This window comes from Phalangium opilio, unplaced genomic scaffold, assembly GCF_054372755.1.
Source record: "Phalangium opilio isolate 3A_F unplaced genomic scaffold, DU_Popi_V2 ptg000041l_1, whole genome shotgun sequence".
In the NCBI taxonomy this organism is placed as follows: Eukaryota; Metazoa; Arthropoda; class Arachnida; order Opiliones; family Phalangiidae; genus Phalangium; species Phalangium opilio.
In genome coordinates, this window is record NW_028324165.1 from 3,585,447 (window position 1) to 3,611,951 (window position 26,505).

Here is a 26,505-nt window from a genome sequence, read left to right on the forward strand (position 1 = left end):
CCAACAGCAACACGTAAATAGCGAGAAAATCTACTCTTTGGCGCGAAATTTAAAATGCTTAGTTTTAAATCATTGGTGTTGCTATAGATAATGTTAGTTCAAATTTTAATAAAAAGGTGAATATTTTTGTTATTATATAGATTTTAAAATATTTCCCACCATGTTTTAAACACAACATATACATTGTTTATTACTAAACAATAAAGGATTTACATTCATTATTACGTTAGGAAAAATGGTTTAAATTATTGGTAGACCGAGCGATGATGTTTTAATTGTAAAATACCTGCACTTGCGTCTTTGCAAGGTCACTTCTTGCTTTTTCAATGAGAGACTACAGTTTTCTAATAGCTATTTTGTTTGAAGGTACATTTTTCTGTGAATTTTTGCAGTTAGTTCCAGGATAAGGAGAGTAGTCTTTGTAAAGTGCGGCGCTGAGGCAATTTTAGTTACCAAAAATGAAAATAATCACAATAAAGAAAGGAGGTCAATGGATAAAGGATGGGCGTGAAAAACATTCGAAGCTCTATAGGATGTGCAACTCCCTGTACAAAAAAGTAGGCAAGTTGATACTAGCGACGCCTGACTAACAGCGCTGGAAAGCCTGGCCCTTTGACGCGCTCGACGAGGCAGTACGAGTCGGCGGGACGTTGCTTTGCTTCTTGGCTTAGGGGAATACGCTGTCTATTGGTTTCTCTTCAAGTAAACTATGGAATGGTCTATTCATATACTAAACCTCGAATACAGTCCTGCACTGCTCAAAAACTTCATTTGTTAATATCTCAAAGGAAAGAGATATGATATTGCCAAATGAAACGAATATAGGCCATATTTATCTCAGTATGACAAGGTTAGGCACTTCAATTGAATTACCAAGTGAAAATTGATATCATTTAAACAGATTTTTATTAATTTTAATACTCGTTACAATATCAAAGGCTTGTACAACTAACTTTCTTTCCAAAAATGAAACTCAAACAATTAAAATTCACTTATAATAAAATCAGAGTAAGTAAAAAAATTAAAAAGTTAAAAATTATGTAGTATTAACCTATAATGAAGATTATACATTAGCTTCCTCCACTACTGTTTATTAATAAATTTCATTTAGAATTCTTTTGAATATTTAGTTATGGTCAATGGTTTTGAATATTTATTGCGATCACGTGCTAAGGGTTTGCTGGTAAAGTCACAATGATCACATTAGAAGTGTTTTTCCCTACTGTGAACGCGTTCACGAGTCTGATAAAACTACTCTTTCAGCTCACCTAAAATCACAATGATCACATACGAAGTTTTTCACCACCATGAATTCGTTGATGTGTGATCAATAAGGACTTCCACGCGCTAACATAGGTCACTATTCACATTTGAATGGTTTATTATGGTTTTTCACCACTGTGAATGCGTTGATGATTGATCAAATGAGCCCTATGCGTGCATGCATAGCCACACCGATCACATTTGAAGGGTTTTTCACCACTGTGAATGCGTGGACGTTTGATCAATAAGCTCTTCCACGCGATAGCGTATTCACTCTCATCGAATTTGGAGGGGTTTTCACCACTGTGAATGCGTTGATGTATGTTCAAACTACTCCTCTGTGTGGTTGCATATTCACAATGCTCACATTTGAATGGTGTTTCACCACCATGAATGCGTTTATGTCTGATCAAACCATTCTTACGAATACTTGCAAAGTCACACTGATCACATTTGAAGGATTTTTCATCACCATGTATGCGTTGATGTCTGATCAAACCAATCTTACGAATACTTGCAAAGTCACACTGATCACATTTGAAGGATTTTTCATCATCGTGTATGCGTTCATGTTTGTTCAAATCATACTTCCGAGTACTTGCAAAGTCACAGAGATCACATTTGAAGGGTCTTTCCCCCCTGTGAATGCTTTGATGTATTTCCAAATCATACTTCCGAGTACAAGCAAAGTCACACTGATCGCATTTGAATGGTTTTTCACTGCTGCGAATGCGCTGATGACTGATCTGATGACTGATCAAATGACCACTCTCTGTGGTTACAAATTCACACTGATCACATCTGAAGGGATTTACACCATGGTAAAGACGTTGATGTCTAATGAAACAATGCTTCCACACACTACTAAAGTCACAATGCTCGCATTTGAAGGGTGTTTCAATATGCATCGTGCTTTTATGCGCGATAAGATAATGCTTCCGTGTGCAGGCATATTCACACTGATCACATTTGAAGGGTAATTCACCGCTATGAACGCGTTCATGCGCGATCAAATTACTCTCCAGCTTGCTGGCATAATCACACTGATTACATTTGAAGGGTCTTCCTTTTCCCCCAAAGTGAATGAGTTTGTGCTTGATCAAATTACTTTTCTGTGTGCTGGAAAATTCACACTGATCACATTTGAAGATTTGTTCTCTATTATGAATTTTGAAGCGAAGTTCAACAACTCTTTTATCTTCAATATTATGTTTTTCCTTGGATTTACCTACACAAATCAAAAAATACATTTCATAAAGAAAAAAATCATGTAACATCTGGAAAGCGCGATGATTCTATGAGATGTGGACGGAGCTCGTATCACACCCCATAATTAGTCGCGAGCCTTCTAAAGTATCCGCCCACTTTTCACACACAGTGGGGACTAGGAGTGAAAGATTCTCAGAATCGCATCTATTTTTTCTAAGTAATATTCACACGTAGTCCACAAATTAACATTAAAAATTCTGTATTCTGCAAGCACACTTATATTTGGACCTAGGGGCGAGTTTTTGGGCTAAAGCTGAAAACGAGGCAAATTTACACTTCCCAACATCTAACTCAAATATTTCACAGAAATAAGTATTCTAGTGGCCAAATAACTTAATAATCCCTTATCCTTTCCCAAAATCGAACATACGTAATTTCGCTGTAAGTAAAGCCTACATTTGTTTCACTTATCATATAAAAATTCTAATCTGATCATAAACGATAAAAATTGAGGCGTTCAAGCTCTGGTTTTATTGCTTTTGCCGTTATAATATTTTAAAGCCTTTCTCTGTGCCATCTTAGCTCAATCAGATTATCATAAGTTATTTCCCAGCATGCTCTGTCAATCCTCAAAAGACTGTTGAGAAATTCGAAATATTTTCTATTTTGGGCCGATGCCTTAATCTTTGTGATTGGCATCAGCAGTAGAGTTCAGAAATAAAATCACATTTGCTACTTTCGCCAACAGGGGTCGAATGAATTTCATTCTTGTATGTTAAGCCATCAAATTATGCAAATCAGTTCAATACATAAAAATTATGTATAATGCACATTCTTAAAGGGTTCCACAATGTGTTTGCCCAACTTCATACCATCATCACTGACTAATAAGGCTTTTAGAAATTGCCGTAAAACTGCTCGGGGCTATAGTTGTAGCTTATCCGTGGGGGGGTTCAAAGAATTGTGCACCTAGCAAGTGACTTGTGGGAGATCTACAATATTTCTACGTAAATAAAAATTTACACACCAGGCTGGTTGTGGTTCTGGTCCTCAGTAGGGACTCCTTCCGAACTATACAATTAAAATTATGATAAAATAAAACAATAAAATACACCTTTTTTTCACTTGCAAACCTTTCATTTTGAGGTTGAGGTTGTTGCTGTTCCGCAACTGGTAGGGATAATGCTTGGCTATCTGGTTCTGAATCATTATCAACTGGTTCAACTTTTGGCTCTGAATCATAATCAACTGGTTCAACTTTCACTGATACATCGTTAGCCTTTTTTTAAACAATTAGATTTTAGGAATATTCATTAATCATTGTTAATCTCATCTTTCGTTTTCATCAAATAAACAATGTTGTATACCTTGAGACTCATGACTTTGTTTTTCAATTCTTCTCTGACCTTATTGAGCCTGTCAATTTTATCTCCTTGCTCATTAATAGTTAATTCATTTTCCATCCTCTCTTTTCTCACGTTTGAAACTAAAATGTCAAACTAAAAAATTTAATTAAGATTCTGATTTCCATGTGACTTTCAGGACAAACAAGAGACAGAGGAAACCAATGTCCTTTAAAGAACATTTATAATCCTCATTTTCAATGATTCTTAAAACAAGGGAGCTTTATCCTCTAAACTTCTAGCCAATGAGAGTGAAATTTTTCGTTGGCAGGACATTTACAAAAGTTCAATGTTCATCAGCCATTTAATGGGGGTAGACAATGATATTTTGAATCTCATAAAGACTTCATAGGGGACAGGAAATCTAGGCGCTTTCGGTCAAGCATGTTTTATGTTAGATTTCCTCGTAATGTTTTTTCTATGGGAACACTATTTGGGAAGTTTTCTCGTTTTGTCAAATAGTACCTTGTTCCTCAGTTTCTTCATTTTATCATCTTTACTTAAGCAACAATCATTCTCATCCATTTCCTAGAACAAACAGCAGTTTTTTTTGTAATTTCACGCGGTAGAACAAGGAATAGTTCAATTTATGGTCAAATACCTTTCTATGACTATCCCTTTGAAAATAGACCACATTCATATAGGCGTTGCGTAAAGACAGTTTATGTCGACACATTTCTTTCCTAAAATTAAACTTTGAATGAAGACGTGTTTCGAAACATGAAACATTTTTTGAAAAACAAGCTAAGGAATGGAGAAAAATGTTGATTTTTTAAACTAATAATAGTTTACAGTGTTGCCAAACTTTTGTGAGACAAACCGGCTCAAGGCTGAAAGGTTTGATTAGTGGGAGAGCATTGTTACAAATTCCGACTGATTAGTGTCTAATATTAAATTTTAATAAAATATTTTTTATATTTAACACTCATAAAATGTCATTGAACTGTGATTAATGAGGGAATGTACATCACGACGGGATTAGTGAGGGAATGTACATCACGACGTGATTAGTGAGGGAATGTACATCACGACCTGATTAGTGAGGGAATGTACATCACGACCTGATTAGTGAGGGAATGTACATCACGACGTGATTAGTGAGGGAATGTACATCACGACGTGATTAGTGAGGGAATGTACATCACGACGTCATTAGTGAGGAAATGTACATCACGACGTGATTAGTGAGGGAATGTACATCACGACGTGATTAGTGAGGGAATGTACATCACGACGTGATTAGTGAGGGAATGTACATCACGACGTGATTAGTGAGGGAATGTACATCACGACGTGATTAGTGAGGGAATGTACATCACGACGTGATTAGTGAGGGAATGTACATCACGACGGGATTAGTGAGGGAATGTACATCACGACGGGATTAGTGAGGGAATGTACATCACGACGTGATTAGTGAGGGAATGTACATCACGACGGGATTGGTGAGGGAATGTACATCACGACGTGATTAGTGAGGGAATGTACATCACGACGTGATTAGTGAGGGAATGTACATCACGACCTGAATAGTGAGGGAATGTACATCACGACGTGATTAGTGAGGGAATGTACATCACGACCTGATTAGTGAGGGAATGTACATCACGACGCGATAAGTGAGGGAATGTACATCACGACGCGATAAGTGAGGGAATGTACATCACGACGCGATAAGTGAGGGAATGTACATCACGACGCGATAAGTGAGGGAATGTACATCACGACGCGATAAGTGAGGGAATGTACATCACGACGTGATTAGTGAGGGAATGTACATCACGACGTGATTAGTGAGGGAATGTACATCACGACCTGATTAGTGAGGGAATGTACATCACGACCTGATTAGTGAGGGAATGTACATCACGACGTGATTAGTGAGGGAATGTACATCACGACGTGATTAGTGAGGGAATGTACATCACGACCTGATTAGTGAGGGAATGTACATCACGACGTGATTAGTGAGGGAATGTACATCACGACCTGATTAGTGAGGGAATGTACATCACGACCTGATTAGTGAGGGAATGTACATCACGACGTGATTAGTGAGGGAATGTACATCACGACGTGATTAGTGAGGGAATGTACATCACGACGTGATTAGTGAGGGAATGTACATCACGACGTGATTAGTGAGGGAATGTACATCACGACGTGATTAGTGAGGGAATGTACATCACGACGTGATTAGTGAGGGAATGTACATCACGACGTGATTAGTGAGGGAATGTACATCACGACGGGATTAGTGAGGGAATGTACATCACGACGGGATTAGTGAGGGAATGTACATCACGACGTGATTAGTGAGGGAATGTACATCACGACGGGATTGGTGAGGGAATGTACATCACGACGTGATTAGTGAGGGAATGTACATCACGACCTGATTAGTGAGGGAATGTACATCACGACCTGATTAGTGAGGGAATGTACATCACGACGTGATTAGTGAGGGAATGTACATCACGACGTGATTAGTGAGGGAATGTACATCACGACCTGAATAGTGAGGGAATGTACATCACGACGTGATTAGTGAGGGAATGTACATCACGACCTGATTAGTGAGGGAATGTACATCACGACGCGATAAGTGAGGGAATGTACATCACGACGCGATAAGTGAGGGAATGTACATCACGACGCGATAAGTGAGGGAATGTACATCACGACGTGATTAGTGAGGGAATGTACATCACGACCTGATTAGTGAGGGAATGTACATCACGACGTGATTAGTGAGGGAATGTACATCACGACGTGATTAGTGAGGGAATGTACATCACGACGTGATTAGTGAGGGAATGTACATCACGACGTGATTAGTGAGGGAATGTACATCACGACCTGATTAGTGAGGGAATGTACATCACGACGTGATTAGTGAGGGAATGTACATCACGACCTGATTAGTGAGGGAATGTACATCACGACCTGATTAGTGAGGGAATGTACATCACGACGTGATTAGTGAGGGAATGTACATCACGACGTGATTAGTGAGGGAATGTACATCACGACCTGATTAGTGAGGGAATGTACATCACGACGTGATTAGTGAGGGAATGTACATCACGACCTGATTAGTGAGGGAATGTACATCACGACCTGATTAGTGAGGGAATGTACATCACGACGTGATTAGTGAGGGAATGTACATCACGACGTGATTAGTGAGGGAATGTACATCACGACGTGATTAGTGAGGGAATGTACATCACGACGTGATTAGTGAGGGAATGTACATCACGACGTGATTAGTGAGGGAATGTACATCACGACGTGATTAGTGAGGGAATGTACATCACGACGTGATTAGTGAGGGAATGTACATCACGACGGGATTAGTGAGGGAATGTACATCACGACGGGATTAGTGAGGGAATGTACATCACGACGTGATTAGTGAGGGAATGTACATCACGACGGGATTGGTGAGGGAATGTACATCACGACGTGATTAGTGAGGGAATGTACATCACGACCTGATTAGTGAGGGAATGTACATCACGACCTGATTAGTGAGGGAATGTACATCTCGACGTGATTAGTGAGGGAATGTACATCACGACGTGATTAGTGAGGGAATGTACATCACGACCTGATTAGTGAGGGAATGTACATCACGACGTGATTAGTGAGGGAATGTACATCACGACCTGATTAGTGAGGGAATGTACATCACGACGCGATAAGTGAGGGAATGTACATCACGACGCGATAAGTGAGGGAATGTACATCACGAAGTGATTAGTGAGGGAATGTACATCACGACGTGATTAGTGAGGGAATGTACATCACGACGTGATTAGTGAGGGAATGTACATCAAGACGCGATTAGTGAGGGAATGTACATCACGACGTGATTAATGAGGGAATGTACATCACGACGTGATTAGTGAGGGAATGTACATCACGACGTGATTAGTGAGGGAATGTACATCACGACGTGATTAGTGAGGGAATGTACATCACGACGTGATTAGTGAGGGAATGTACATCACGACGGGATTAGTGAGGGAATGTACATCACGACGGGATTAGTGAGGGAATGTACATCACGACGTGATTAGTGAGGGAATGTACATCACGACGGGATTGGCGAGGGAATGTACATCACGACGGGATTGGTGAGGGAATGTACATCACGACGTGATTAGTGAGGGAATGTACATCACGACCTGATTAGTGAGGGAATGTACATCACGACCTGATTAGTGAGGGAATGTACATCACGACGTGATTAGTGAGGGAATGTACATCACGACGTGATTAGTGAGGGAATGTACATCACGACCTGAATAGTGAGGGAATGTACATCACGACGTGATTAGTGAGGGAATGTACATCACGACCTGATTAGTGAGGGAATGTACATCACGACGCGATAAGTGAGGGAATGTACATCACGACGCGATAAGTGAGGGAATGTACATCACGACGCGATAAGTGAGGGAATGTACATCACGACGTGATTAGTGAGGGAATGTACATCACGACCTGATTAGTGAGGGAATGTACATCACGACGTGATTAGTGAGGGAATGTACATCACGACGTGATTAGTGAGGGAATGTACATCACGACGTGATTAGTGAGGGAATGTACATCACGACGTGATTAGTGAGGGAAGTATATCACGACCTGATTAGTGAGGGAATGTACATCACGACGTGATTAGTGAGGGAATGTACATCACGACCTGATTAGTGAGGGAATGTACATCACGACCTGATTAGTGAGGGAATGTACATCACGACGTGATTAGTGAGGGAATGTACATCACGACGTGATTAGTGAGGGAATGTACATCACGACCTGATTAGTGAGGGAATGTACATCACGACGTGATTAGTGAGGGAATGTACATCACGACCTGATTAGTGAGGGAATGTACATCACGACCTGATTAGTGAGGGAATGTACATCACGACGTGATTAGTGAGGGAATGTACATCACGACGTGATTAGTGAGGGAATGTACATCACGACGTGATTAGTGAGGGAATGTACATCACGACGTGATTAGTGAGGGAATGTACATCACGACGTGATTAGTGAGGGAATGTACATCACGACGTGATTAGTGAGGGAATGTACATCACGACGTGATTAGTGAGGGAATGTACATCACGACGGGATTAGTGAGGGAATGTACATCACGACGGGATTAGTGAGGGAATGTACATCACGACGTGATTAGTGAGGGAATGTACATCACGACGGGATTGGTGAGGGAATGTACATCACGACGTGATTAGTGAGGGAATGTACATCACGACCTGATTAGTGAGGGAATGTACATCACGACCTGATTAGTGAGGGAATGTACATCACGACGTGATTAGTGAGGGAATGTACATCACGACGTGATTAGTGAGGGAATGTACATCACGACCTGATTAGTGAGGGAATGTACATCACGACGTGATTAGTGAGGGAATGTACATCACGACCTGATTAGTGAGGGAATGTACATCACGACGCGATAAGTGAGGGAATGTACATCACGACGCGATAAGTGAGGGAATGTACATCACGAAGTGATTAGTGAGGGAATGTACATCACGACGTGATTAGTGAGGGAATGTACATCACGACGTGATTAGTGAGGGAATGTACATCACGACGCGATTAGTGAGGGAATGTACATCACGACGTGATTAATGAGGGAATGTACATCACGACGTGATTAGTGAGGGAATGTACATCACGACGTGATTAGTGAGGGAATGTACATCACGACGTGATTAGTGAGGGAATGTACATCACGACGTGATTAGTGAGGGAATGTACATCACGACGGGATTAGTGAGGGAATGTACATCACGACGGGATTAGTGAGGGAATGTACATCACGACGTGATTAGTGAGGGAATGTACATCACGACGGGATTGGTGAGGGAATGTACATCACGACGTGATTAGTGAGGGAATGTACATCACGACCTGATTAGTGAGGGAATGTACATCACGACCTGATTAGTGAGGGAATGTACATCACGACGTGATTAGTGAGGGAATGTACATCACGACGTGATTAGTGAGGGAATGTACATCACGACCTGATTAGTGAGGGAATGTACATCACGACGTGATTAGTGAGGGAATGTACATCACGACCTGATTAGTGAGGGAATGTACATCACGACGCGATAAGTGAGGGAATGTACATCACGACGCGATAAGTGAGGGAATGTACATCACGAAGTGATTAGTGAGGGAATGTACATCACGACGTGATTAGTGAGGGAATGTACATCACGACGTGGTTAGTGAGGGAATGTACATCACGACGCGATTAGTGAGGGAATGTACATCACGACGTGATTAATGAGGGAATGTACATCACGACGTGATTAGTGAGGGAATGTACATCACGACGTTATTAGTGAGGGAATGTTCATCACGACGTGATTAGTGAGGGAATGTACATCACGACGTGATTAGTGAGGGAATGTACATCACGACGTGATTAGTGAGGGAATGTACATCACGACGTGATTAGTGAGGGAATGTACATCACGACCTGATTAGTGAGGGAATGTACATCACGACCTGATTAGTGAGGGAATGTACATCACGACGTGATTAGTGAGGGAATGTACATCACGACCTGATTAGTGAGAGAATGTACATCACGACGTGATTAGTGAGGGAATGTACATCACGACGTGATTAGTGAGAGAATGTACATCACGACGTGATTAGTGAGGGAATGTACATCACGACGTGATTAGTGAGGGAATGTACATCACGACCTGATTAGTGAGGGAATGTACATCACGACGTGATTAGTGAGGGAATGTACATCACGACCTGATTAGTGAGGGAATGTACATCACGACGCGATAAGTGAGGGAATGTACATCACGACGTGATTAGTGAGTTAATGTACATCACGACGTGATTAGTGAGGGAATGTACATCACGACGTGATTAGTGAGGGAATGTACATCACGACGGGATTAGTGAGGGAATGTACATCACGACGTGATTAGTGAGGGAATGTACATCACGACGGGATTAGTGAGGGAATGTACATCACGACGGGATTGGTGAGGGAATGTATATCACGACGGGATTGGTGAGGGAATGTACATCACGACGTGATTAGTGAGGGAATGTACATCACGACGGGATTGGTGAGGGAATGTACATCACGACGTGATTAGTGAGGGAATGTACATCACGACGTGATTAGTGAGGGAATTTACATCACGACGTGATTAGTGAGGGAATGTACATCATGACGTGATTAGTGAGGGAATGTACATCATGACGTGATTAGTGAGGGAATGTACATCACGACGTGATTTGTGAGGGAATGTACATCTAGACGTGTTTTTTGAAGAGTTCGTGATTTGTAATTAATTTAACGATTTTCATTTCTCTGGCCCATTTGGCCATTCTATGATAGATGGATCAAAGAACTGAAACTTGTTTCGTGTTAAGTTTGGTTAGTTACATTAGCCCAGATTAGGTCTGCTTAGATACGGTTTAGCCTGGGCAATTCCATTAAACCACTTGAGGCATTCTTCGAGTTCGAAATATTTTTATTACTTACCAGCTTAAAGGCTTCAACGTAACAACACAATCTTTCAACGAATCCATCCTACTTGTCCTCTTTTACACGCCAAAGAATCAGACTAAACCAATCATTCAAGGCTATAAGTCAAGCCCTATATCGTCTAACTGAATGCTTTTGCATTAACTACTTGTTTTGCTCTAGTTGGAGAAAGAGTTTCTTCTTTTACTAATAGTATTTCTAGTACTAAGCATTAGTAATTTTAGTAATGCGCATTTAAAGGCTTCCGTCTACTTTGTTGATGTTGACCGCTTTTCGTGTCATAATAGAGTGTCACTATTCTCACCCCCCGGGTAGAAATAGGCGGAAGCCTATTCCTACCCTAGGTGAAAATAGCGTAGAGGCTATATCCACCCTACCACGTGACTAAGAATTGTGGTAAGGGCTGCGGTAGGGTGAAAATAGCTTGGCTGCTATTTTCACCGCCCGGTGAAGTCTACCCCGGGTGAACATAGTGTCGAGGCTATATCCACCCTACCGCGTGACTAAGAATTTAAGTAAGGACCGCGGTAGGGTGAAAATAGCTTGGGCGCTTTTTTCACCGCCCGGTGAAGTGAAAAGTCTACCCCAGGTGAACATAGCGTCGAGGCTATATCCACTCTACCGCGTGACTAAGAATTTAAGTAAGGACCGCGGTAGGGTGAAAATAGCTTGGGCGCTATTTTCACCGCCCGGTGAAGTGAAAAGTCTACCCCAGGTGAACATAGCGTCGAGGCTATATCCACTCTACCGCGTGACTAAGAATTTAAGTAAGGACCGCGGTAGGGTGAAAATAGCTTGGGCGCTATTTTCACCGCCCGGTGAAGGGAAAAGCATAGCGTAGAATCCGTAGATTTTATTTCCACCCTACCACGTGACTAAGAATTGAGGTAAGGGCCGCGGGAGGGTGAAAATAGCTTGGGCGCTATTTTCACCGCCCGGTGAAGTCTACCCCGGGTGAACATAGCGTAGATTTTATTTCCACCCTACCATGTGACTAAGTCTAAGACTGACCCTTGTTTTATGTATTTTCAAAAAGTTAGCCATACATTTAAAGATTACGCACTATATGGAAATTATTACGAGAAGTTTACAAAACATGTAGGGTGGCGACGTCTAATTCGGAACACGTCTAATTCAGTACACTTTTTTAAAAATCGGCTTAAATTTGTTTTGGGGGCTTCAATTCGGAGAAAACGAGGCCTAAAATATCAATCATTCATCGCGAATCCATTAAAAATCATCCCGAGATTGTAGGAAAACATCCCGAGAAGATACGACAATAATTAGCAGAGTACCCAAATTAAGCATATTAAATTAATGGAAATTTTAGGGAATGTCACTGCCATGGCCGCAGCAAATAAGGTTTCGAGAACGACTGAGGAAAGGTACGCTCACTCACCTGATTTCAAACGAAAGTACCACTCTTTAGCTACAATTTATGACCATTGGGAATATGGTAGAAAAGATATTTCACTCACAATTCCTAATCAAAAAAATATGCCCATTACGTCTAATTCGGAACGATGAAAAATACACCGCTTGCCCTCTTGATTACTTGTACTAAACTCATCGTAACCTATAATTATGGTAATCGTGAACATCGTTAAGTACAAGACCAAACTTTTAAAGACTGTATAACACCAATAGCAGACTATTCTTTCGCTTCGCGCCAAAACGCGGTATTTCCACCGCTATTTCGCGGCCTCTAAATATTTATATTTATTAACCTCTTTGAAAGTGAGTTTTCTGTTTTCTTAGCCTGTTTACCAAATTAAAACAACCCTGCTCGGATTTGAAACCACCCTTTACCAATTAAAACCACCCTTTACCAGTTAAAAACCCCCTGTTCCGAATTAAAACCCCCCTGTTCCGGATTAAAACCACCCTAGTTCCGAATTAGATGCAATTGTTCCGAATACGACGTAACTACAAAGTTTGGGAAAAACCTATTTTCTCGCTTAATAATTACATTAGAAAGATGAAAAGGGGCTTAAAATATGCGCAAAGGTTCGATCTACAGGTCTACAAACACAAATAATATCTGCAATTGCCAAAAATACGCTATATTATGTAATTTTAAAAAAGTGTTCTGAATTGGACGTCACTACCCTAAATAACGCTAGAAAACCTAAAACAACTTCCATAAGCTATTTTTGGACACCATAGTTTAACTTCAGACCACGTTAGGATTATTTTGGACACTAATGTAAAAACTTGCTTTTATAATTAAACCATAGAACAGTAGCGTCGCTAGGGTTTTAAATTTGGGGGGGCTAAATCTGGGCGAACTAGTTATTATAAGAAATTAATAAAAAAAATTGCTTAATGGGTTCATTGGAAAATGTGTAGACCTTAAACTATCCGTGTCAACGTGAAATTATTCGTATTTTAAAGACGCCACTACGGAACCGATTATGTAGGATTTTCACTCGTCTTAAGTTTATTTTTAGTTTTGGTTAGCTTTTAGTCCACACTATTGGGACTCCCTCCGAAAGAACATGAAACATTTTCTTGTCTCCATCTGTTCTTTTCTTCAAAATTTTACTGTTTGGTATTGAAATTCATCTCTGCAGTGATGAAACTTCAAGAATCTATCATTATAATTTTTTATATATTGCTACAGAATTTTAGGTTGCTAACAGCAATTTTTTGGTAGGGTTTACGGATTATTTTGGGGGGGCTAAGTTTGGAATTTGGGGGGGGGGCTATAGCCACTGCCATAGAAACTGTTCATGTTGGGAGAACTTTTGAATACAAAAAAGATCCTTATATACACATATAAAGTTATGGGATGTTTCACTGTTCTGTTGGCGAGAGTTGAAAACACTTTTTTTTATGATGCCAATAGAGTAATGACCCAGTGTATATCAACATCATATCATCATTTGCTCATCTCCATAGCTATACCAGGGTCCAGTGGGAGGGATACACAAACAGGTCAGAAAATCTCTGGATCAGGGGCCCAGGGTTGTTTAAAACACTGCTTAGCGACCAAAATCAATTAGATTAATCGGAATGTGCAATTTTCTTCGGTTAATAATTGAAATGGTATTAGGATATTTATTTTATTAGATATGATAAATAAGAAAATACAAAATTGATTTATTTCTCTTTTTGGGTTTTTCTTGAGTAAGATTAATTAATGTTATTAAAAAATACTACCACACTGGTCCCAAGGACTAGTTTACAAATTATCCCTATTTCCCAGACTGCTCTCAATCAAGGATTGGCCAAAATATTCTCGGCCGCATCGCGTCACGCGGGAGTGCGGTCACGTGGTAGGGTAGGAATAGTACTCAGACTATTTTCACCAGGGGGGGGTGAGAATAGCGTATAAGCTATTTTCACCCGGGGGGGTGAGAATAGCGTATAAGCTATTTTCACCCGGGGGGGGGGGTGAGAATAGCGCGTAGGCTATTTCCACCCGGGGGTGAGAATAGACACTCTCGTCATAATAAGATAAGAATGACTAGCAGACAGCTAAGTTTCCCAGTCTCGGGCTTGGAGGTGGTATTATTTTTATTATTGGAGTGGAATTTAGATAAAACCTTTGCCAACAGTAATAATAATGTTGGCGAAGATAATGCAATACTTATCTGACTAATCTCTAGACTCAGCAGGCTGAGAATGTGAGAAATAAGGTGGTGGCCCTGGAAAAATATCAGCGCGAGTCCGGCAGATATTTCCGTTCGGTTTTTCTGGGCTAGTTTGGCCACGGTGGTTTTGCAAATTGCTTTTGCGTTCTGGCAAATTGACGGCCTTTCAAGTTTCAATCACCGTCATCGAGAAATATGCGACAGCAGTTTTCAAAAACCATAGCCCACTCGATCACGCACTCAACGACGCAAACTTGCTCGGAAAAAAGAACTGAAATTCTGCCGAACTCGCGACGTAAAAATAATTTCAGACCTTTGAACCAACTAGCAAATTGAAACACAAATTATTTCAATACCAAACCCAGTCAGCTTTTCCCGCCCTTTGATTACGTTATTTGTTATATTGAACTAGAATATTTGATTAATTATAATTAAACCTATTTATAATGAATACTCTTAATGTTATTATAATGAATTATCTTATCAACGGCTCAATCAATCGCATGAGGTATGTCTCATAAAGGCGTCAATTAGCCAGAACGTAGCAGACCTTGAAAACTGTGTGTAGAACTGTAGATCAAGACAACGTGATTAATAACGTAGAAATAAGGCGGTCGTCCTGGTCAGCGTGATGCAGATTGTAGACTATCGTGGACCAAAATCTTGCTCTACTCGTGACAGGAAAATTGTCAAAACTAAATTCAGACTTAAATAACAAATTATTATTTTTAAGCGCTTTAATTGCAAAAGTAGAAATATATAATGGATAATTTATTAAAATATCAATATTTTACCTTCAAACTCCAAAATTAAACATTATAAATTAAATTAGATATAAAATGTAGTAAAAGTGAACAACATGTGGTATTCCAAAACTAAATGCTATATCTTCAAGACATAATGGGTTATATCTAAATCCCGTTCCACTTCTGGTGATATCTTTTAAAAAATTAGCTAATTAATCTATTTAAACTATTTCCATTGAACCACTAGCAGACCATCAAATCAGAATGTAGAGCATAAGATCTGGCTGGACTCGCGACGGGATAATTGTCAAAACTGCTTTCAGACTTATTTCACAAAAGATTATTTTTAAGAAATTATGTCCCACTCACCAGAGCTCACTCGATCTGTGCTCGGCGCCAACAGCTTGTTTCGTTGAAGTCTTTAAGCAATCATAGCAATCGTTTTAAAAAAACTTCGCTCAATTCCTTGTCGGGCTCTCGGAAAAAAAATGGGAGCACAGAAAGTTTTTTAACGTTAAACTCGCGATCTAAATGAAATTCTGAAATTAAATAGAATCATTTTCAATTTCACACTGGAAGAAAATAGGTATTTCAGCGTAGATATCTCGTAAACTATGAAGTGTTCATACTGTACATTATTTCCATCGATAGGTCAGTTTGACGAATGAAATATGTAAAATTGACTCAACAACTTTCTACTGTAGTATATCACGACAATAATCCCAACTCCATAGTTTTTAAGCTTTTGTCAGGCTTTAAGCTGCATTGTATCTAATTTTTCAGGAACAAGTGGCTTTTTAAGAATCATACAACAGGGGATCCGCAACTGTTTTCAGAAATATTATTTGAATTACAAATAAATTTTGGTGAGCATGTGCTTGTAATAAATAAATAAAACCGTAATTTTGCATAAACGTTTTCATTTTTTTGTATGTAATTATGTATCATGTTGCCCCCCCCCAAAGGTTAGGTAACTTTTTACAATTGAAATTACCATCTGAAAACTGATATCATTTAAGCAGATTTTATAAATTTTAATCTTCGTAAAAATCCATTTACAATAAAACAATAAAAACAGAACATCAAGAAATCAACGTACTTTATTTCAGAATTAGGAGAATTTACTTGTAATGAAGATTGGACAATGGTATCATTGCTGCTCCGTGATAGTTTTTAATGAATTTAAAAATCAAAATAAATATAGATTTCATAGGCAATGAGACAGCTATGTCTAATTACAGTTATGTAATCTATCTGAAATGAAAAGCTAACAAAGGTTTCGGGTTATAATCAATGTCGGGCGCAATTTTTATCACACCATGAACAAGTGTTGCCCGCAATAGTTCGTGTAACGGAAAAGGAATTTGTCAGAGGAACATCGTTTCATTTTACAACATTGGAAATTTTTCATTATACAAATAGGCCTTACAATAAAAACATTCCTCGATTCTAATCTTTACCAGTCCTTCAAATCCATTCTATTCGCCCATGTGCTTTCAACGTTGGTGTGATGATACATCTTCACAATGAAAAAACTTGAATGGTATTTCACCATTATCAACGCCCTGATGTGTGATCAAATTAGACTAACGTGTGCTGGTAGAGTCACATTGATCACAATTGAAAGGTTTCCTCCTTAAGGTGAATGCACTGATGTACGATCAAATTACTACTCTGCCTACATTTATAGTCACACTGATCACATTTGAAGGGTTTTTTACCAATGTGATTACGTAGATGTGCGATCAATTTGCTCTTATCTCTACCAGTATAGTCACACTGATCACATTTGAAGGGTTTTCCCCCCACTGTGAATGCGTTGATGTCTGAGCAAAGAACTCGTCTGCCTGCATCTATAGTCACACTGATCACATCTGAATGGTTTTTCACCACTGTGAATGCGTTGATGTATGATCAAATGAGCCTTCTGCGTACCTTTATAGTCACACCGATCACATTTGAAGGGTTTTTCACCACTGTGAATGCGTTGATGCATGATCAAATTACACTTGAGCGTGCTAGTATACTCACACTGAACACATTTGAAGAGTTTTTCCCCACTGTGTTTGCATTGATGGGCAATCCAGTGATGATTGATCTTGCTGAAGTAGTCACACTGATCACATTTGAAGGCTTTTTCACTACTGTGAATGCGTCGATGCCTAATCAAATAATACTTCTCCTTACTTGCATAATCACACTGATCACATTTGAAGCTTCGTTCTCTAGTATGAATTTTAGAGCGAAGTTCAACAAGTCTTTCATCTTCAATATTATGAATTGCCTTGGATTTACCTACATAAATAAGGAAATAATCATGTAACATCTGGAAATTATAGATTCGACACAAGGAAAGTGCGATGATTCTATGAGATGTGGACGGAGCTAGTCCGACCCCTTTTCAAAAAATGATCGTTACACAGTGGGGACTAGGAGTGAAAGATTCTCAGAATCTCATCTCTTTTCTCTTAGTAATATTCATGCGTAGTCCAAAAATTAACGTTAAAAATGCAATATTCTGCAATTTACAAACCAGGCTGCTTGCGGTTCCTGGCCTCAGTAGGGACTCCTTCCGAGCTATACAATTAAAATTGTGATAAAACAAAACAATAAAATATACCTTTTTTTCTCTTGCAATACCTTTCATTTTGAGATTGAGGTTGTTGCTGTTCCGCAATTGATAGGGATAATGCTTGGCTATCTGGCTCTAAATCATAATCAACTGGTTCAACTTTCACTGATACATCGTTAGCCTTTTGAATTTCTCCATTTTTCTCCTAATTTTTTGAACAATTTATAATGGTTAAAGAATATCTAACGTCATATTTGCGTTTTCATCAAATGAACAATGTCGCGTACCTTGAGATCTTTGACTTTGTTTTTCAATTCTTCTCTGACCTTATTGAGCCTGTCAATCTTACCTCGTTGTTCATTAATAGTTAGCTCATTTTCCATCCTCTCTTTTCTCACGTTTGAAATTAAAACGTCAAACTAAAAATTCAAATAAGATTCCATTACTACAGCTGATTTCCATGGGACCTTCAGACAGAATGCCTTTTAAAGGGACAAGGAAGAAAAAGGAGAAACCAATGACGCGAAAAAACGTTATAGGTCCTTATTTTCAATGATGCTTAAAACAAGGGACCTCAAACCCTCTGAGCTTTTAGCCAATCAGAGGGGAATTTTTCATTGGCAGTACATTTAAAAAAGTTCAATGTTCATCAGCCATGGAGTGGCGGTAGACAAGAAAACTGGGCGCTTTCGCTCAAGCATGGTGAAAGTGCCCCTTGCTTCGTTTTTCCTACCAGATTTCCTCGTAATGTTTTTTCTATGGGAACAATGTTTGGGAAGTTTTCTCGTTTGGTCAAATAGTACCTTGTTCCTCAGTTTCTTCATTTTATCATCATTGCTTAAGAAACAATCATTCTTATCCATTTCCTAAAACAAACCGCAGTTTTTTTGTAATTTCACGCGGTAGAACAATATTTGCTCAAATACCTCTCCGAGAACAACTCTTTGAGAATCGACCAAATTCATATAGGCTTTGCGTAAAGACAGTTTGTGTCGACACATTTCTTTCCTAAAATTAAACTTTGAATGAAGGTATGTTTTGAAACATGAAACATTATTTGAACAACAAGCGAAGGAATGGAGTAAAATGTTTATATTTTAAACTAATATGAGTTTATAGCGTTCCCATGACCTTTGTGAGACAAAGAGTTTCAAAGCTGAAAGGTTTGATTAGTGCAAGAGCAAGAGCATTGTCAAAATTCCGACTCAATTATTTCATGTTAAAACTAATCAGATCTTCGTATATATAAATTTTAAATAAAATAATTTTGTATAATTAACATTCATTATAAAATGTTGTTGAACTGTGATTAGTGAGGGGTCTAATATTTCCGAAAGAATGTACATCATTATGTGGGATCATTCTTAGTTAGGAGGTCGCCTTTGATAATGGGAATTTTTTTTTTGAGAGGGATAGTAGTAAAAACAGTACTATTTTTTCTAGACTGAAAAGCTAAACGAATGACGGAGAAAATACTATAGATAGCGACAGTTTGACTACTCAGGAGGCATATTTTCAATATGAGCTCCCTATTCTTTACTGTTACTACAATCAAAAGAAAATAGAAAATAATATAATAATTATAATTAATAATATAATTAATAATAATTATAATATTATTTTCTTTTGCTACAATTAGTCCGCACGGCACAATGTAGCAATTTTATCCCATTTTCTCCATCATAGGTTTTGCTTTTCCGCGCACGGGTGAATACTACTATTTTTACTACTATCCTACTAAAATATTTCTCACTAAGGAAAACACGAATGGCTAAAAGTGCGCCTCTTTTTAGGGTAGAAAGAAACCAAAAATAACAATTTTTTGGAAAAGGTGGCAATAAAAAAGCTAATTAGCCATAATTTGGAAAGGTACCAATAATTAGGGTTAAAAACATATTCTATTTAGTAAAATTATGGAAAAGGGGAAATTTATTCAGTTGATAAAACTTGATAATAATAAAAACCGGCGCACATTTAGCCGCTCATGTCTGGGGCAGTGTGGGAAATAAGGATTTTTTTAAAACTGGACCTGTGGCCATTAGAGCCTAGGTATTTTAATTAAAAAACTGGCCACAGGGCCACCTACCATTTTTAGCCTCAAAAATCAGGCTTTCGTAATTTATGGCCAAATTATCTATTCATGACAATATGTGCTATGGCATAGGCTTAGTAGGTTAGTTTTTACAGGTATGGGTATTTCAAAATATTGGAGTCCTAAATTAAGAACTATTAGTCTTTATTGAGTAATGCTAAATTAAAAAATTCGACCCGTAGGGAGGGAGTTGGCACTCCATTGTTATCTTCCCATGGACGCTAATACAGTGAAAATCAGCAGGCTGCCTTTCCCTAAAGACCAGACCCAAACAAGACTACCGAGAGATTATCTTCCCTTTAGCTAACTGCCAAAAATCACTTCATCTACAGATTGTACACTGTGTGTAGAGCGTAGACAGACATACAAAACCCACCCATAATCCCACTCCCAAATATACAATTCAGGCCAAACAAGCAAACAGCACAGAAGCAAAGACGAGATAATTTTAGGGATTAATCCCATAGTATTTATTTAATGAACCAAAATCTTGAGGGGGGGAAAACTTTGAATTAATTAAGTGGCCACCAGGGCCAGTAGACCCCAAAACGTTTAATTTTTAAACTGACCCAGGTAATTTTTAAACTGGCTATTGGCCTGTGATTGTGCCTTATTTCCCACACTGGTCTGGGGAAATAATGATAATTTTTAAACTAGTCCTTTGGACCAGTGACCCCCTAGTGTCTGAAATAATAAACTGGTCTCTGGACTGGTCCTAGCCTTTGTTTTCCTATAGATTTGCAATTAATAAACTGGTCCCGAGGATCAGTTACCTCCACTTCTTGAATTTAAAAACTAGTCCAAGCAATTAATAAACTGGTTTTGGACCAGAGGAAGTGTGCTATTTCCCAGACTGCCACAGACTTCGTTACGATCTTTGACAGGGTGGAAAATAAGGATTTGTTTTAAGCTGGACATTGGGCCAGCGACCCCTCTGGCTTGGAATAAATAAACAGGTGCATGACCACTGACCAGGCCGCGTCGTCTGCTAAACTGAAGACGTGGATAATTACAATATACAGGGTGTTTCTGGAAAGTCTGGCACAAATTAACAGGCATGTTCCTTGGGTCAAAAGGAGTCCGAAAGGTCCTATGACGTTTTGGGGTAAAGCGCTCCGTTGCGACGTTATGGGCTCTCAAAAGTAGGCCGAAAAACAAGGAGATTTTGCAGAATTATAGCACTAGTATTGTGGTTTTGACCCAATTGTTTTCGATTATTGAGCATAAGGCAATGATCGAAATAAGTTGAAACCTAGTGGAAGACCGTGAACGTGTTAAACGGCCAAAAGCGTTAATCCCTTTGTTTTTATTAATGATTGTAATTAAAGGTAAGGAAAGTAGCTCAGATATTGGTTACTTGTTTGTTCAGATGTACTGATAACTGACCAGTCTTTTATTCTTTATTTGAATTAGACTCATAACCTTTACAATAATTCGAATGAACCCCTTAAGTTTTACAATAATTCGAATGAACCCCTTAAATTTTACAATAAATCGAATCGAACCCATTACATTTACAATGATTCGAATGAACCCCATTACATTTACAATAATTCGAATCGAACCCATTACATTTACAATAATTCTAATGAACCCCATTACATTTACAATAATTCGAATCGAACCCCATACTTTACAATAATTCGAATGAAACCCAATTACATTGTTCTACGAAAATTATTCAAAATGGGCACCATCAACGTTTAAGCAAACTTGCGCGCGTACGCCATGAAGCACGTTAAGGTACACACATTTAAGCCGTCTGTAAAAAACTTACAACTTCTGACGTTGAAAACTACCCTAATGTTTAGACCAAGACAGCAGGGGAAAAATTCGAATTATTGAAAATGTAATGGGTTCAATTCGAATTATTTTAAATGTAATGGGTTCAATTCGAATTATTGTAAATGTAATGGGTTCAATTCGAATTATTGTAAATGAAATGGGTTCAATTCGAATTATTGTAAATGAAATGGGTTCAATTCGAATTATTGTAAATATAATGGGTTCGATTCGAATTATTGTAAATGTAATGGGTTCGTTTCGAATTATTGTAAAATTAATGGGTTCGATTCGATTTATTGGAAAACTAATGGGTTCGATTCGATTTATTGTAAAATTAATGGGTTCGATTCGATTTATTGTAAAAATTAAGGGGTTCATTCGAATTATTGTAAAGGTTAAGGGGTTCATTCGAATTATTGTAAGGAGTTCATTCGAATTATTGTAAAGGTTAAGGGGTTCATTCGAATTATTGTAAAGGTTAAGGGGTTCATTCGAATTAATATTGTAAAAGTAATGGGGTTCATTCGAATTATTGTAAAAGTAATGTGTCTAATTCAAATAAAGAATAAAAGACTGGTCAGTTACCAGTACAGCTGAACAAACAAGTAACCAGTATCTGAGCTACTTTCCTTACCTTTAATTACAATCATTAATAAAAACAAAGGGATTAGCGCTTTTGGCCGTTTAACACGTTCACGGTCTTCCACTAGGTTTGAACTTATTTCGATCATTGCCTTATGCTCAATAATCGAAAACAATTGGGTCAAAACCACAATACTAGTGCTATAATTCTGCAAAATCTCCTTGTATTTCGGCCTACTTTTGAGCGCCCATAACGTCGCAACGGAGCGCTTTACCCCAAAACGTCATAGGACCATTCGGACTCCTTTTGACCCAAGGAACATGCGTGTTAATGTGTGCCAGACTTTCCAGAAACACCCTGTATTATAGTCTGTCAAACGAAAGAAGAGCCCTGAGAAATTTGTCCAAATTGGTGTCGCCACCATCGACCCCATAGTACTTTATACTTGTTTTGTTTTGTCAATAGTCGTCTGTAATATAGTCTGCTATAAACAGATAGGCTTAATCGCAATAGAACCAATAAATTTTGCTATATATATTTAATATGTTTATGTTTCATGATTTTTTACGATCATCGAGTATTAAAGAATAAAAAACAAAATTAACGACAAGACACCAGTTTTACCTTCGTTGAACTAGCATTGCAATATATTTTAATGACATAAGTTAAAGTACTTGTCCATAAGTAGTTCAGCATCAAAGCGTCTTCAGTCCACGTTTTCATCAGAGTCTTCGCTGTCTTCTTGCATATTACTTTTAAGAGGTTCAATTGTGGTTTCGATGATGGGATCTTTTTCCCAATACTCATGCATTATATTCTCGACGTGCTCTATTGCCTTACACCAATTCTCTGGTGTCACACGTTCAATGGCCCTCAATGTTGCATCTTTGACCGTCGAGAGTTTGAAACCAGAATTCTGCTGCGCAGCGTCGTTCTTCACTTGTGCCCATATTAGTTCAATCGGGTTAAACTGGCAATGGTACGGTGGAATCCTCACTACCGTGTGACCTCTACTTTTAGCAACCTCGTCAATTTCGTACTTCAGGGTTCTGGTTTTGTGACGTTTTATTATTTCATAAAGTTCACGTCGAGAATATAATGCATGAGTATTGGGAAAAAGATTCCATCATCGAAACCATAATTGAACCTCTTAAAATTAATATGCAAGAAGACAGCGAAGACTCTGATGAAGATGTGGACTGAAGACGCTTTGATACTGAACTACTTACTACTTAGACTTATGGACAAGTACTTTAACTTATGTCATTAAAATATATTGCAATGCTAGTTCAACGAAGGTAAAACTGGTGTCTTGTCGTTAATTTTGTTTTTTATTCTTTAATACTCGATGATCGTAAAAAATCATGAAACATAAACATATTAAATATATATAGCAAAATTTATTGGTTCTATTGCGATTAAGCCTATCTGTTTATAGCAGACTATATTACAGACGACTATTGACAAAACAAAACAAGTATAAAGTACTATGGGGTCGATGGTGGCGACACCAATTTGGACAAATTTCTCAGGGCTCTTGTTTCGTTTGACAGACTATACCTAATGTCTGGGCTCTGGAAACCCTTGAATTTTCTTAGTGGTCCTGTGGACCACTGACCCCCCCCCCTCCGATTTAATTTTTAAACTGGTCCAGGCAATTTTAAACTGGTCATTTGCCGTGTGCCACCGCCTTATTTCCCACGCTGAAAGTGACCAAACAAAGCCGTCTTCAGTCGTCTGCTTCAAAAAAGCGGTAAAACGTGGCATGCCGCTGAATATTGTCTGTTAAAAACACATCGTTTAATGTAAATAGTAAAGAATTCATCGAGTGTTCGGAATTGGCTACTTGCAAAGGTTTTTACCTCTCCGAGTGACGTATGTCACGGAGAGGTATTACACCGGCCGTGTCTGTCTGTCTGTCTGTGTGTGTGTGTGTGTGTCTTCTGTCTGTCAGACCCCACGTGACCGCGTTCGCAGTTTACAAATCGGAGCAAACAAATACCCGATTTCCGGAACGCGTTCGCGGTTCACGGAAATTTGGTCATTCATCTACCAACACCAGTCTTTACTAACTGGCTTCTAAGGACCACAATCTGCTAGTCTTTGTCCATCCCACATGGACACTAGTCTGTACGTGCTTGCTTCCAAGCACCACCAACTTCTGTTCTTCGTCAATTTCACTTTGACTCCAGCTTCTATGCACCACCATCTTCTGTTCTTCGTCAATTCCACATTGACACCAGCTTATATACACTACCATCTTCTGTTCTTCGTCAATTCCACATTGACACCAGCTTCTATGCACCACCATCTTCTGTTCTTCGTCAATTCCACATTGACACCAGCTTCTATGCACCACCATCTTCAGGTCTTTTGTCCATTCCACATGGACGCCGGTCAGTACATTCTGGCTTCTTTTCCACCGTCATCGTTTGGTTTCAAGATATACGCGGCGAGCGGCTAGGGTTACGAGAAACGTCTAGCCTCCCAATGGCAGGGCTTCCACCATCGGTTCACGCGAATGCGTTTTTATCTATTATTTGGTTTTAAGATATACGCGGCGATCAGCTAGGGTTACGAGAAACGTCTAGCCTCCCAATGGCAGGGCTTCCACCAAAGGTTCGCGCGAATGCGTTTTTATCTATTATTATAATGGAAACGGATCGTATATATACCCCAAAATTTGAAGAAAGCGGGCAAGAAGGGTACCCTTCACTTTAAACGTCAATATTAGCAAAGATTCGAAAGATATTATGAACAACTTTATTTTAAACGATTTAACTATTTTTAAAGTTATTTACTGGCGATTAAAATAATTAAAAATAATTATATTTATTTAAATATTAAAGATAAACCCAAGTACCGAAGTCGTTAAATCATTGCCTCCTATATCTATCAAGGCCCGTGCATTGCGTTATGTTTCCTACATTGCCTCCTCTATCTATCAAGGCGCGTGCATTGCGATATATTTTATTCATTGCCTCCAATATCTATCGAGGCCCGTGCATTGCGATATATTTTTGAGAACAACAACCAAAATGGGAAGCTCCTCTCAGAACCATAATAATTTGTTTTCTCAGTTATATGAAATGAAAATATGGATAATATTTTCGGCAATTCGATTTGAATGGCTCTTTCTGATGTATCATTCTCTCAGCACTGTTCATAATGGACAGGAACGTAGAGATTCGAGACACTAGGAATTACGATAGTGTTTCAAATCCTCTGTATTGAGGGCTTAAAGGCTTGGAGTGAGTCGAAAGATAAATACACATCCTATTTTTTAGTTGTACCATGTGTACCACAATGTTGCCAGGCGTTTATTGAAGGATGCTTGGGTACTTGGTACAGACTGTTACGTCTACCAAGTTTCCTAGCATCCAAGAATAAATAGGATTCATAGAAGCCAGTGTTAAGGGCATGTCATGGGTCAAGTCGTTAAATATATCGACGCAGTTAAATAGCTGATGGCATTATTTTATCCACTTTCCCATTGCCTTCGAGTGGAAGTTCAACTTTGGCACGGACGACAGATGGCGCTCTTAAACTTCTACCCCCAAAAATCGTTGTTGTCTGCTCGTTTTCCCCTTCCGCGTTTTTTCGTTATAAACTTATGATTTAACGAACTGTTAAGATAAAATTTCATATTTCCTAAGACAGATAAGCTTCTACTC

General features: G+C 38.8%; 3 protein-coding genes across 6 annotated transcripts; all 3 read right to left on the reverse strand.

Annotated features, from left to right (window-relative positions):
* Positions 1–887: 887 nt before the first annotated feature.
* Positions 888–3,744, reverse strand: LOC149679407 (uncharacterized). Its single transcript, XM_089835133.1, has 2 exons — positions 3,606–3,744; positions 888–2,491 (listed from the first exon to the last, which is right to left on the reverse strand). Exons 1-2 carry the CDS (start codon positions 3,712–3,714, stop codon positions 1,383–1,385), a joined length of 1,218 nt encoding a protein of 405 aa, XP_089691259.1. The 5' UTR covers positions 3,715–3,744; the 3' UTR covers positions 888–1,382.
* Positions 3,745–3,785: 41 nt separating this feature from the next.
* LOC149679408 (uncharacterized) lies at positions 3,786–11,991 on the reverse strand. The gene is made up of 4 exons (XM_089835835.1): positions 11,455–11,991; positions 4,477–4,558; positions 4,341–4,403; positions 3,786–3,971 (listed from the first exon to the last, which is right to left on the reverse strand). The coding sequence occupies exons 1-4, from the start codon at positions 11,499–11,501 to the stop codon at positions 3,786–3,788; spliced, it is 378 nt and encodes a 125-aa protein (XP_089691961.1). The 5' UTR covers positions 11,502–11,991.
* A 4,821-nt stretch (positions 11,992–16,812) lies between these two features.
* On the reverse strand, positions 16,813–23,430 carry LOC149679409 (uncharacterized). Of its 4 annotated transcripts, none has more exons than XM_089835137.1 (9): positions 23,277–23,430; positions 21,237–21,456; positions 19,298–19,379; positions 19,175–19,237; positions 18,659–18,790; positions 18,440–18,576; positions 18,333–18,376; positions 17,831–18,094; positions 16,813–17,734 (listed from the first exon to the last, which is right to left on the reverse strand). In XM_089835137.1, exons 3-9 carry the CDS (start codon positions 19,370–19,372, stop codon positions 17,583–17,585), a joined length of 867 nt encoding a protein of 288 aa, XP_089691263.1. In that variant the 5' UTR covers positions 19,373–19,379; positions 21,237–21,456; positions 23,277–23,430; the 3' UTR covers positions 16,813–17,582. The 4 variants fall into 4 exon arrangements, with proteins under 4 accessions (XP_089691263.1, XP_089691264.1, XP_089691260.1 ...); XM_089835138.1 differs by having other exon boundaries at positions 16,813–17,775; XM_089835134.1 differs by having other exon boundaries at positions 16,813–18,094.
* Between the last annotated feature and the right edge of the window lie 3,075 nt (positions 23,431–26,505).

What these genes read in the sequence shown, in the direction of transcription:
- LOC149679409 (XM_089835134.1), bottom strand. Translation starts at nt 19,372, where the DNA reads ATGTGTCGACACAAACTGTCTTTACGCAAAGCCTATATGAATTTGGTC. An exon ending in AAAGAGTTGTTCTCGGAGAG is followed by an intron (nt 19,238 to 19,297) that starts GTATTTGAGCAA and finishes GGTTTGTTTTAG; the next exon opens with GAAATGGATAAGAATGATTG. An exon ending in ACAAAGTCAAAGATCTCAAG is followed by an intron (nt 18,577 to 18,658) that starts GTACGCGACATT and finishes TCAAAAAATTAG; the next exon opens with GAGAAAAATGGAGAAATTCA.
- LOC149679408 (XM_089835835.1), bottom strand. Translation starts at nt 11,501, where the DNA reads ATGGATTCGTTGAAAGATTGTGTTGTTACGTTGAAGCCTTTAAGCTG. An exon ending in ACGTTGAAGCCTTTAAGCTG is followed by an intron (nt 4,559 to 11,454) that starts GTAAGTAATAAA and finishes GTTTAATTTTAG; the next exon opens with GAAAGAAATGTGTCGACATA. An exon ending in TGAAGAAACTGAGGAACAAG is followed by an intron (nt 3,972 to 4,340) that starts GTACTATTTGAC and finishes TAAATTTTTTAG; the next exon opens with TTTGACATTTTAGTTTCAAA.
- LOC149679407 (XM_089835133.1), bottom strand. Translation starts at nt 3,714, where the DNA reads ATGATTCAGAGCCAAAAGTTGAACCAGTTGATAATGATTCAGAACCAG. An exon ending in CCTCAACCTCAAAATGAAAG is followed by an intron (nt 2,492 to 3,605) that starts GTTTGCAAGTGA and finishes TGATTTGTGTAG; the next exon opens with GTAAATCCAAGGAAAAACAT.